Raw genomic sequence first — 14,380 nt, 5'->3', positions numbered from 1 at the left:
TGAAGATCGGATGAAAACTGTTAAACTTAAAGAGAGCGGACGAGGCTAAATTCACGGTTTCTCGAGTAATTCAAGGGCCATAATCCAAGAGTGCCTGGGGCGATTTGGGTGGTTATCAAACTTTGCCGAGATATTGTGACCACAAACATTGTCAGCAAGTTTGGTGAAGATTGGATGAAAACTGTTTGACTTATGACAGCGGACATGCTTTGGATGCCAACTGCCTGCCCGCACGCCGCGGGTGTTAATACGCCCCGCTCTTTCAGAGACGGGGGTATAAAAACTAAATCTTAAGCAATGATGACTTAAAATCAAATGCTTTACCTCAAAGAAGGGCCATAACCTATATATTAACCTGAAGAAGGGCAGAGCAACTAGTGATTTTTTTCACACAAAAAAAGTGTCTTTCACCACTTAACATGCAAACATTGAAAAATGCCTAAAATTAGAGCCATAACTCAGTGAAAAAAACACTAAACAATCACATTCAAACAATATACACAACTAGGTTTGGCACAGACAACTCCTATGAAGTTTGGTGGAATTCTAACCAGCAGTATAGTAGAGAAGTAGCACAGACATCATAGAATTTGACAAATCAAGGGTCACAACTCTGCTGATATCACTAAATCTGAACATGCAGATGATGTGCAACACTACACACCACACTGACCACTCCCAAAGTTTGGTGAAATTCAGCTCAGTGGTATAATTATGCCAAGTAGTGTAAGCACAGTAAAATATGACAAGGACCAAAGCTCTGCTAAAAATTTGCCTAATGGTGTAAGACATGTAGCCAGAACAATAAAATCTGACAAATGAAGGGCCATAGCTAAGCTGACTGGAATATGAACTTAAGTTGGCAATGGTCAATTTTAAGTTTGGTGTAATTCCTCCTGGTGGTAGCCGGGCAGTTGGTCGGACAAGGTTAATACTACCAATCAAGGGAGACTCCACTTAAAATCACTGAACTGGAACACATCAAATATACGCACAGTAAGGCTTAACACCAATCACTCCTGTAAGTTTTAATTGAAAAAAAAATCAATATGACTGGGAGACATAATTACCCCAACTTTAAATCTCTTGTTACATTCAAGACTGACTTTGTTTTATTTTAACACTGTAAGAAACAAGAAAGACATAATACCTTTTATGTTTTTTATTTCATTTTATTCCAATTTAAATTACTGGTTAAGTCATGATTTCTTTCATTCATTATAAAATAGGCTAATGGGTACCTATGTATTTATTAGCATAAGCAAAAAAATGAATGTTAACAGGACAATCATCAGCAGCCATATCAATGAGGAAAGATGATAACAGAGTAATGTCAATGTTTCACTATAAAATACAGAGTAATAAAAATATTGTCTTAACGTTTTGATTAACACCATACAGTTTAACAATAAAAATACCAGTCCAAGACAAAACAGGCTGTATCCAGGCACTTTTTTTCATTTTGGCTTGAGAGTTCTCAAAAAGGGCATATTGTATGTTAGAAGTTCCGAACATGTGTATATCTTTCTACAAATTTATGAACGGTACAGGTAGCAAACTTTCTTATATCGAGTCCCGCTTAAATGTGATGGTTAAAATAATAGCATATATAACAGTGCACATATTCATTTTCCCAGAGCTTCGATGGTAGTGAAAGCTCTAGTCTGGTAGCTGTACCATTACTTTAAACTTATACAATCACATACACACACTCTGTGCACAGAACTTTTTTCATTATAAGTTAAGAGATAAATGTTTGGACTACAGTATCACACGAGCCAACGGTAGTTAAATAGAGTATACCTATCGTAAAATAAACTAATACAGCAAAGTAAATACACCCTTAATACAACATCCCTATCATAAACTGCGGTGTTAGGAAGATGCATGTTAACAGATTACACTCTAACACGGATATATAGGTTAAACACTAAACTCCAAGCCCAGAGAAAGTTCTTCGTAATTCAAGCATAAAATTATGCCTAATGACAGTGAAACTTATCAGATCAACATTCTCAGAAAAATATCAAATATGAAGAATTTCTATCAAAACACTGTAAATTCTTTAATTTGTAGTAATAAATTACAGCTGAAATGCAATTTGCACATTTCTACAAAGAGCCAAGGCCTGCTTCTATGTATGTATCAGTACGGACAGTATTTTTAACCAAGCTGTCTGGGAAACTGAACTGGACAGAAATATTGTCTCATTTATAGAACTGAAATACTTTAACTTAAAGTAAAGTAAAGTAAAAAGACCCATTAGAGAGCTATATGTTACAAGCTAGAGAGTGGCAGTGCTTTATATAAATTATTTACAGAGTGAATATCTTACAACAAATTGAAAATAACTAAATACTAACTTCATTTCTATCATAAAAGCAGAGAATATGTAAGCTAGGAAACAAGTAAAATTGTGATATATACCGCTTTAACCATCATTGATTCATTACGAGTCAATGTCAATTTTAATCTTTGAAATGTATCATAAAGAAATAAAGTCTTTACCAAAACTGGAACATTTACTTTGGTTTTGTATGTATGTATGTATGTATGTATGTATGTAATTATAATGCAGCTGAATAGCCCAGGTAAGATGGTATAACTCCCAAAGTAACAGCCTCCAAAATTGGTACAAATTTTATCTCTTCTCAATAAAAACACCAAAACCAACCCACTGACATAACACATTAAAATATAATGCCATCTGGCCAGCTAAAGAAAACGTTCAAGCAGAGTGGGTGAGACTGGTCAAACAATTTCTTTATTGGATACTTTACAAGTCCTGCCAGTGAGTGAATTATAAAAAAATCCTAACATAAAATACAAATAACGAATAGAGCTGTATTATACAGGTTTTTATCATACATGTTGATGGCTTAACAAAAACATGAGGTTAAAACTGGTTTGGAAGGTTACAATCAAATATACAATGATGTAAAGTACCAATCCATGCATAGATGTTTGTTTACACCACAACATGACTATATGTGGTATACCATTAAATTCCCTGTAAACACTTCTGCAATATAGATGCCTGTTCTGTCTTTTAAAACCCTATTAATCATGCATCAGTTTGTATATAACGTTTAAAATGTATGGTGAAATGTGTAAAACTAAAAAATTCCTTACTATCCACCGCTCTTGCTCTCACTTTATACACTGTTTCCATTTTTCAACTGTCATTACTGGTTTAAGCTTATCTCTGCACATTTTTATCACTTAGTTTGGTTTTTAAAATGAAGTTCACAATCAACACACCAATCAGGTCATATGATATGCATGAAGGACAGGTCCAAAGGGGGAGAACTCCAGCTCTTCCTATGCTACAGAAGCAATTACAGACGACAAGTCCGGTGATGACCTACGACCATATCAGAGGATGTGAATGGCACTATAGTTTATAACATTCTCACAAGTCACTCTCACCATACAGTGCTGTAGAAAAGCTCATATAATCTAGAGCACCTGGTACCGAGTCACGTCCACTGTATGGGGCCATTCTCTGGATACAGTATTCAGCCTGATCGGGAGGCAACTCTTGTCTTAATATCTGTGCTGTGATAAAAGGCTGAAAGGAAAATTACATTTAGTTAAAAGTTATGTAGAGGCATTCTGTTTAACAATAAACTGGAGAATTGTTGCTAAATTCAAAATTTTGGATCTAGCATGCCTGCCTGTTAGGAACAGCATTTACTTGACCCTAGGTACAGCAGTTAACATAAAATATATCGCTAGTGTGGTTTCTTATCCATACTGTCCCAAGGCTTGGGAAAACACTTTTCTTACATTTGGCAAGATCATTTTATTTTGCCTATCATTCATTATTCTTAAATATATTCCACAATATTTACAATGTTCATGCAGAGCTTTCTTTTTCTGTAGGGAAAAGGTCAGGTGATATTTTATCCGGACAACTTTTCCTTCCCCTGACAGGTAGCCAAAAGTTCTTCTACATTACCAAAACAAAATAACAAGAGGACCATGATGGTCCTGAATCGCTCACCTCTTCCCACATGACCCAGTTTTGAGTATGACATCGTTTTTTCTATTATTTGACATAGTGACCTAGTTTTTGAGCTCATGTGACCCAGTTTTGAACTTGACCTAGATATTATCAAGATAAAAATTCTGACCAATTTTCATGAAGATCCACTGAAAAATATGGTCTCTAGGTTTTTCTATTATTTCACCTATTGACCTAGTTTTCGAAGGTACGTGACCCTGTTTTGAATTTTACCTAGATATCATCAAGGTGAACATTCTCACTAATTTTCATGAAGATCTCATGAAAAATATGGCCTCTAGAGAGGTCACAAGGTTTTTCTATTTTTATACCTACTGGCCTAGTTTTTGACCGCACATGACCCAGTTTCGAAACTGACCTAGATATCATCAAGGTGAACATCCAGATCAATTTTCATGAAGATCCATTGAAAAATATGGCCTCTAGAGAGGTCAAAAGATTTATATAATTTTAGACCTACTGACCTAGTTTTTGACCGCAGTTGATTCAGTTTCAAACTTGACTTGCTAGATATCATCAAGATGAACATTCAGACCAACTTTCATACAGATCCAATGAAAAGTATGGCCTCTAGAGAGGTCACAAGGTTTTTTATTATTTGACCTACTGACCTAGTTTTTTATGGCACGTGACCCAGTTTCAAACTTGAACTAGATAACATCAAGGTGAACATTCTGACCAATTTTTATGGAGATCCATTCATAAGTATGGCCTCTAGAGAGGTCACAAGGTTTTTCTATTTTTAGACCTACTGACTTAGTTTTTGACCGCACATGACCCTGTTTCGAACTTGACCTAGATATTATTAAGATGAACATTCAGACCAATTTTCATACAGATCCAATGAAAAATATGGCCTTTACAGAGGTCACAAGGTTTTTCTATTATCTGACCTACTGACCTAGTTTTTGATGGCACGTGACCCACTTTCGAACTTGATCTAGATATCATCAAAATAAACATTCAGATTAACTTTCATACAGATCCCATGAAAAATATGGCCTCTAGAGTGGTCACAAGGTTTTTCTATTATTTGACCTACTGACCTAGTTTTTGATGGCACGTGACCCACTTTCGAACTTGACCTAGATATCATCAAGGTGAACGTTCTGACCAATTTTCATGAAGATGTCATGAAATATATGGCCTCTAGAGAGGTCACAAGGTTTTTCTATTTTTAAACCTACTGACCTAGTTTTTGACAGCACCTGACCCAGTTTCGAACTTGACCTAGATATCATCAAGGTGAATGTTCTGACCAACTTTCATACAGATCCCATGAAAAATATGGCCTTTAGAGAGGTCACAAGGTTTTTCTATTATTTGACCTACTGACCTAGTTTTTGATGGCACGTGACCGAGTTTCGAACTTGACCTAGATATCATCAAGGTGAACGTTCTGACCAATTTTCATGAAGATCTTTTGAAATATATGGCCTCTAGAGAGGTCACAAGGTTTTTCTATTTTTAGACCTATTGACCTGTTTTTGAAGGCACGTGACCCAGTTTCGAACTTGACCTAGATATCATCAAGATGAACATTCTGACCAACTTTCATAAAGATCCCATGAAAAATGTGACCTCTAGAGTGGTCACAAGGTTTTTCTATTTTTAGACCTACTGACCTAGTTTTTGACCGCACGTGACCCAGTTTTGAACTTGGCCTAGATATCATCAAGATGAACATTCTGACCAACTTTCATGAAGATCCCATGAAAAATGTGACCTCTAGAGTGGTCACAAGGTTTTTCTATTTTTAGACCTACTGACCTAGTTTTTGACCGCACGTGACCCAGTTTCGAACTTGACCTAGATATCATCAAGATGAACATTCTGACCAATTTTCATAAAGATCCCATGAAAAATGTGACCTCTAGAGTGGTCACAAGCAAAAAGTTTACAGACGGACGGACGCACGGACGGACGACGGACACTGCGCGATCACAAAAGCTCACCTTGTCACTTTGTGACAGGTGAGCTAAAAACAGTCATAATACATATAAATATTAAACACATTAACCTAAACACTACAGAGTGGAGTAAGCTGAAACATTTATATGACAATCAATTTACATGCAATTCTGACATCATTTAAAACTATCTCCAGTTTGGGAAGCATGACATCATCTCAGTGAACAAGACACTAGTGGGCAGTATGCAACCAGAATAATTACATACATATGATTCACATCATCTTTCAAGTTACTTTTGTATCTTTCACTGATGCAACAAACCAATAAACTTATAAACAGTAGAATGTATATACTGTTGTATACCTTATCTCCTGCAAGGATCTTGAAAGACTGCATGACTTGTTCAGCAGTGTCGGTATCTGCCGTTTCCCGGGTCATAAAGTCCAGGAAACTCTCGAACGTTACATACCCACTGTGGTTAGGATCTACTATAGACATAATTCTCTGGAAGTCTGCATCTCCCTGTAGTAAACAACAACATTCCTCATAAAACTTGCATAAGATTATTAAAGAAAATTTCTTATTTCTAATTAATGTTAAATTATCCAATACAGGCAGGAACTGCAAGATCAGGAGCAAATCACATTTCTTAACAGATGTATACCCGCAGAAAATTTCCTACATATATATATTTGTTACACCTGTCACCACCAATCTCCATTTGTCTTAAACAAAGTCATGAATAATATAACTATTAGAAAACTTACACAAAATGATTCTCAAATCAGGACAAAAGAATTGCAGAAATCCCAAATAACAACAGTCTTGAACTTTGTAAACTTAATGCCCAAAATCCAAATTAAAAGGAATTAAATACATAGAAGTTAATTTTAAGATCTAATATTTTGCAATTTTCTTGATCAGTTGAGCTGCCGTCCAAGACTAATTACGAATTATCCTAGAGAGCAATCTACTACCATCGCAAGGTATAGAGGAAATATGTAGTGGGATCGTTACTTTACAGTCCATCTAGTAATTTCAAAGAGGAACATTCTTCCCAACATTTTCAATTTTCAATGGCATCTGTGCAAGTGTAATCAATAATATTTCTTTCTTTTCAATAATACGTATGTGATTTCAACAAAGTGACATCTACTGCCTAGAAGGAGAGACAAAATGTAAGTATGTGTAAAGATTACTGACCTGTTTATCTTCTCTAATATTGTAACCTAAACTGACAAGACAAGCCTTGAATTCCTTTGGCTCCAATCTACGGGTCCTGTTCTTGTCAAAGTGGTTGAACGAGGCACGGAACTCATTCATCTGATCTTCACTGATACCCTTAGAGTCACGAGTCAAGATCTGAAATATCAAACAATGTATATATACACACACAACTAATCCCAATTTTTCCAAACAAAATTCAGCAGAATCCATTTTCCAAACAACCGCATTTCTATTCTCTGTAACTTCATTGCACAATATTATAACCCTTATTACCTCCGAATTTTTATCCTCCGAGTTCATTTATCAACTTTAAATATCCTAGATCTAGTATATTTTTACCATCAAAGTTAATTTATCTATTTCACAATAATTGATATATATTAAAGCAGAAGCTGCAAATGTACAAATTTGTAGCTCTACATTTTAATTCTAGTATAAAGTTCCCATAAATTTCATGGCAACTAAACTTCAAAGCATGCGAAAAATGTCAACAATGTACAAAATACTGCAATACAATGCCAAAAAAATGTAAACAAATTCCATCTTGACAATAACATCCAAAATAGAAACATGAAACAGTTAACTGACGATACTATCTCATGTAAAATACCAACATTTTGACGGAATGAAGTACAGAGTCACTATAGCATAGAAATCCAAGTACCTAACATGTTACATTACTTTCATATAATAAAATATGGCATGACAATAAAGAATAATAAATTTGAATACATTATGCACTTCATATACTCATGCCTTTTAACAGGTAGTTGTGTTGAACCCATAAATATAATGCAAAGAAGCAAAATTTATGAATGGATGTATGATATCTATATATATATCTACAAATTTCTGAAATATTTGAAACCATTAAATTGACATGAAAAAAAGCCAAAAAAGGAAGATGGAATGCTTGAAAATGAAATTCTTAACAATTAACTGTAACATCATCTTGGAAATTTTGATCATTGTTTACAGTTATCATATAGTGTTGTCCTGTTTTCAAAGCAACATTTTCGTAAAGAATCTTTTCATAAAACTGTAGAAACATTTCTTACAAAAATCGTACCTCAGAGTGGAAACTTTCATCAAGACCATAGTTTATGTAACTGTTATTATTCAAGTTATAGCTTGTATTCATAGAATTATTCCTGCTAGCAGCACATGTACAAGAACATGTACATTTCCTTGGTGGCAATGGTGGTGGTGTAGACAGATCATAACCATCATAGGAATACATTGTCTCTTGTTAATCCTAACTTAAACAGTAAATTCTCACTACAGTAAACTATTCCTTCTGACATAGAACCACACTTTCACTGTCTTATATATATATATTCTTAATGTCCCATGTTATCACTTCCATCTTAATTACACTATCTAAAAAAGTACTGATCATCACCTAACACTGATCAAGAATAATTTCCTTTTAGTCCAGTTTTAACACCCTTAATAAACCAGCCTTATCTGATTCATCAAGCAGATTATTGTTCATACATCACACTGTCTCTTCACTACAGCTTTTTTATCTTTCCATTTATGATTATTTCATGTAGTGACATTTTCTAATCAAAGACATCATTTAGATGGCTCTTGTCTTTTCTCTGCTCAGTGATTAATTGACATTGATGAATTATTTAAGAACAGGTGGGTCAAAACAAGGCATATAAAAACTATACCCTAAAGGTCAAATAAATCAATATCTTCCTGTTTATTATTACCATTTACATGTTATCTACTGTGCATTATACTGACAGGTAATTTTATGTAAAATCCTATACTGAAAACTTCTGGCCTTTAATAGATAATACTGTCCTTTATAATCAGTAAGATTGCATCTAAAATATATGGAGGCTTCTATCCATTTGCTTTTATTAAGTGTGATACAAGCTTATGTTTCACACCATCAGCAGGTAAACCTGTCACTTCCTGCCCATGGGCTGTTTTCATTTCTCTTCCATTGTAATTAGGTAATCTATCGCAGTCATTCATTAAAGAGAATACCTTCTAATTTTGCTATCACCTTTTTAGTTTATACTAATTTATTTTAGCTCGATTGTGATGAAAGCTTCACGCTTATTTGAACCACTCTTGAGTTGTCTTCCTGGAAAAATCAGTACTAGTGTCTTATGAGAAGGCGTGATCGTGACACCAGTAGGGCTTTAACTGATGACCCCCGGGTTAATTGACCGACACCTTAACCACCTTTTTTTAATATTAACTCTAGAAGGAAAGATAAACACATGTATATACTAACCTGGTTTTCAACTTCATTGATGTTTCTAGCTATAGCTGTCAATAACTGTTCCCAGCCAACTCTCAATGTCTGAAACACACAATAGTTCGATACAATAGTTTATAAAAAAAACATATTTAAAGCGGAAAAATAAAAGTTTTGGCAATAATAAGTTTATCTTTCATTTTTTATGCTCAAATTTTCATACTGTGCTTGAACTTGAAAAACAAACACCAGCAATTAAAGGTTATCTGAACAAAAGTATATAATAACAATAGCTACATGTACAACAGTATCACAGCTGAGTGTGAACCAGGGGAGATAATAAATAAGGAGAAAGAGTTACCTCCATTGTGTAGTGTGTATATCTGTTCTCAAAGATCATAGCTTCCTGTACTTCCTGAAGTATATCATCAAATGGTTTAACATCTTGCATATATCAATAATTATCAAGTAGACATTTTTGCAACAATACAATTACGTACCTTTATGGCAATTATCTTAAATATACCTACAATCTTGAAAGACTGTCAAGAACTGATGAACCTTGTACAGTGTATAATACTTTATTTTTATAAAAACCATTTTCTCTGTATAAAATTGGACAAATTTAGCTCTTGAATATACAAATGACTTTTCAATTCCCATCACACAGTCTTTTTCATTAAAGAAATACTGAATAAATAAACTGTACAAGCAATTTAATCTTACAAACTATAGAGGAAGTTACTTTAAATATTTCAAAGTTGGCCAAACAATTCTGATCCATAGTAATGAACATTACACAGAGTTTGAATTTAAACTTGCACAGTACATTTTCAAAATGGAAGAAACTTTCACCCAAGATCACAAAACTTTTGGGGTTTAAAAAAGAGAAACAGAACAGTTCATATTTCTTCAATTTTCAGCTTTACACATAATGCATCAACTGGTTATGTTTTCACACAGTGTACATACTCTTCTGAATGGTTTGCATGATTTAATTACATGGTTATATTTTATCTACAATTTATCATAAAAAATAAAATTTCTTGTGACTGCAAAATGTCAGCAAAAAAATGACCATCTGTTATAATATACAAAATCTGTAGCAAAAACTGTTAAACAAAATTGCAAGTAAAGTTGACATTTCAACTAGCAAAAAAGTTAAATTCTCACCTTATTAAAAGTGTGATAAAATTCTTTCACATAATGTTGAAGATCTTGTCTTAAGACTTGGGGGAAAAAAGCAAAAGCTGACATAGATACACGTTGAGCTTAAGGTAACTCAGACAAGTACTGTTATGAAAATCTACAGAGGAGCTGGTCTTTCCAATGTTATGAGAGTGACACTATACCTGGTTGATTGTTTCTAAGTCATCCATATGAGGTTTATATTGCTGCACAGATTTCTCGTACTGGTGTAGTTTGTTCAACTGATCTTCTAGAGATGCCTTCATCTGGATCGTGATGGATGCAACAGCATCAAGCTGTGTCTCGATCCATGGACCAACAACGTTAGCCTTTTGAGCAAATTCACGTCGCAATCGTTCATTCTTCTGCTGCTTGGCCATCTCTCCTGATAGTACGGTATCACGCTGTGGTACCAACTGTCGTACATCTCCCCATTTATTAGAAATATCCTGGAAATAACCAGTACAGGTATCATATTAATTATGTTCTTTTTTTCCATAAAGACATAGATATTAATTTGGCAAACACAAAAACAGAAGTTATATTGTATCTTTTTTTTTTAATATTGCATTCTTCTAACTTCTCATGCCTACTGGAAATTATGTGTCCATGCACAGCTATTTTAAATGTTTACGCACTGTAATATATAAATATCAATATTTTATCAACATTCTTGGGTTAACATCATAAATTTCGTACATGCTGGTAGTTAATTTATTCATTTATTGAGTGTGCATCAGTAACAAACTGAAGTTTGTCTTTCTCTCCAAACTTCCATTTTTCTATAGCACGTGCAGAACAGTGGTTTTAATAGTATACACATACAAGAACTGTTACATCACTTTTTGAAAATTTACATACAGTAACTCCAAAACCAGAGGAAATTTAGCAAGTTGACATTTTTACAACATATACTAGGTACAGTATACCAAAATTATTCAAATTTTGTTTTTAAGGTACAGGTATCTCTGTCAACTTAAAAAGCACTAGATCCAATTCATATTGAAAATCCCTAAAAATTATTTTTACATTTAAGTTGTTACTATGCCTACCTTTTTCCTTGCAATGAATTTAGTAAATATCAATAAATCCAAAATTCACAGTGTAATGCAAATTCTGAATTTAGATGGTTGAATAATGAAGCAAAAAATGCCTTTTTAGAGCATGCTGGTGCTAAATAAAGCACAGAAGACAGTCAAGACAATACAACTATAATCAATGCTAGAGCATTCTGTTAAGACTATCCTCATTCACAAAACTCTACACCAAAAACTGCTAGGCCTTCAAGCCAATAAATTTTTACTTGAACTTGTTATTTCCTCAAAACCATCCTAACTTTTAAATTTTCAAAGTAGTAAATATACTCAGGCTTGTGATAGTTTATTATACCAGATTTTTATTGCCAACATTTTTTTCTGAAAGTTTCTGAAGTCTGTAAAATGTGGCAATTAAAAATCACTTCCTTTTTGTTTTGTATAATGTTAAACAAGTAGTGCATTGCTTTTGGTGGAAACAGAAATATTGTCAATATCTGCCTTGGTTGGCAATACCCTCCTGATGATGACAATATTTACTGTTCAACTCATAGATGTGTGATATTTTTAATTTACATACTGGCTAGTAAACCTGTCTTTACCGGCAAACTGGCTTGCACTTAAAAAAGAAGTTTTTGATGCAGACATCAACTATTTACATGTATTAATATCAACAACCTCTTCTCCAATGTTACTTTGTATTTTAGTATTGAACAATGTTATATCATACACACTCTAGAATAAGAACACCACAACACATTTTTATACATCTACTGAAGTCCATGTTACAAGAAAACACATGTACAATATCAATCTGACCGACAGTAGTGTTATACACAAGTCAAAGAAATTCCCTTTACCTACTGATGTAACATTTAAAGATTTTCCAAATGTTGACTTCCCTTAAAAGTGCCATAATTTTTTCGCCTTAAAAGTGCCGTATTTTTTTTTTGAGGAAGTAAATTTTTTGAAGAAGCATCAAGCATGCAGGTAGTAAAAGCCAGAGTTTTTAAAGACTGAAGCAACATTTCACAGCAAAAACAACCACCACATTTGAAAGCGTACATTACGCTTCAACTCTGGGTAAGTTTGGAAGATCATCTTTAAGCAAACAAATGATATCCGTATGCTGATTTTTCCTCAATTAACATTGTAAGCAGTAACAGAGGAACAGCTTTTTTTAAGCAATGTGGATTTGGTATCACTACCACGTGGAAAATCTTTTTATGTGAAGTGCAAAATGTGGTCCTGTTTTCTGTGTAACTATACAGAAAACATGTTTCATTACCATATTTGTTAAAATTTTATTGCTTGGCCGATATGGGGCTGATGCTTATTTCAAGGATTATTTCTTTTAAGAACCTTACCAGTGTTCATAGATTCTGCACCAGTACAAACTTGTTCTCCACAAGAAACTCACGACTTAACCACCCTAATCGTAGGTGGAGCTGGTGTGTTTTTTTATATGAACAGAAGATGTTAAAAGTATTTTTCTTTCAAATAGCAACTTGGAAAACAGAACCACATTATTAATGCTGAAAATGAGTATATGAATACATGTTAATAGTAAATAGTGAACATAGATGATTGCGCAATACTAACCTCCTATCCAAGCAGAGGCATGAAAAACATATATGTATGATGAGTCATAATGGAAAACAAAACACAGTCCTTGCAAACTCACGTCAGCTTGTATTATCTGGATAATACTCCTAACAACAGTTTTGACAAATAAATACAAATATTTTAAGACCCTCTGTCTTGATACTTCTTAGATATTTTGTATATGATGATAATCGTTTTAATTTCATACAATATAGATAAGCCAATCATATTTTTTCTTTCCCTAAAATGTTAACTAATTACACAATATCTTTAAATCAGAACTAGAAGAGTCCCGAGACAAGATTACAAACATTTTTTGAATAGTAGTTCCACATAACATTTTGCATTGCTGTATTAGAAGTAGTATACCAGATGTCGAGCTGACCTTAACTTAATAAAAGGGATAATGGAACCTATGCATTATGAATTCGGCCATGCGTATATAAAAATAATGCTGCAAATAAAACCAACTGTTTGATCCACCGTCTCTCTAACAAGGGTTTTCCTTGATTTCAATCAATATGATTGATGCAAATCATTCTACATTCTTTCAATTTTCAAAATATCTGATTAGTTCAGAATTTATTGTCAAAAATCTATTTCAATGGGGGTATTCTGACTTTATTTGTCAACAGACTGTTATCTTATGCAAAAAAAAAGGAACATTTCTGTGCAAAAAAAATTGTAAAATTTCTTTTCTTTTTTTTTCCTGAAATAGTGATTTTCCCATTTTTTCCAATGCAAGAATTTATTTTTGGCAATAAAATTGACATTTTTAAAGACATTTTTCAATTTCAATAAGATCCTTCTACCGGCCTCAGATATAAAATAAAGTATAGTTTACATCTGGATCCTGTAAAATAAAGCTGCAATTTGCAGAAACCCCCTGTATGGATTAAGTGGATCAAACAATAAGAACATTGTCTCTAGCAGAAATGATACCATGTAAAACTTAACATCAGATTTAACAAAATATGACATTAGCGTATATAAATTTAAAGTGACTTCTTCATTTATTTCAGCAATAAAAACAAAAAGTTTTCCTATAATCTTTCTGCTGTTGATATATTAAACAGCATCAACTTGTTATAAATAGCGCATTATTTACATGGTATCAGAGTTATTTCCATGTGTGCATTTCAAACTACTATCATTTATCAGGACA

General features: G+C 33.5%; 1 protein-coding gene across 4 annotated transcripts in view; it reads right to left on the bottom strand.

The window, feature by feature from the left end:
• Window positions 1-1,147: 1,147 nt before the first annotated feature.
• The window catches only part of LOC123545007 (alpha-actinin, sarcomeric-like), a 62,508-nt gene continuing 49,275 nt past the window's right edge, over window positions 1,148-14,380 (bottom strand). For 3 of the 4 annotated variants that reach the window (XM_045331218.2, XM_045331219.2, XM_045331217.2), the window contains exons 17-22: window positions 10,741-11,025; window positions 9,750-9,803; window positions 9,425-9,493; window positions 7,144-7,302; window positions 6,304-6,462; window positions 1,148-3,571 (exon numbers count right to left, since the gene is read on the bottom strand). In XM_045331218.2, the coding sequence (XP_045187153.1) occupies window positions 3,413-3,571; window positions 6,304-6,462; window positions 7,144-7,302; window positions 9,425-9,493; window positions 9,750-9,803; window positions 10,741-11,025 (885 nt within the window). In that variant the 3' untranslated portion in view covers window positions 1,148-3,412. Of the gene's footprint in view, window positions 3,572-6,303; window positions 6,463-7,143; window positions 7,303-9,424; window positions 9,494-9,749; window positions 9,804-10,740; window positions 11,028-14,380 lie in introns of all 4 variants that reach the window. The other variant, XM_045331216.2, reaches the window with a different exon arrangement.

Source organism: Mercenaria mercenaria, chromosome 1 (assembly GCF_021730395.1).
Source record: "Mercenaria mercenaria strain notata chromosome 1, MADL_Memer_1, whole genome shotgun sequence".
Taxonomy (NCBI): Eukaryota; Metazoa; Mollusca; class Bivalvia; order Venerida; family Veneridae; genus Mercenaria; species Mercenaria mercenaria.
The sequence above is the reverse complement of the archived record's forward strand: the minus strand, read 5'-3'. Positions and strand labels throughout refer to the sequence as shown.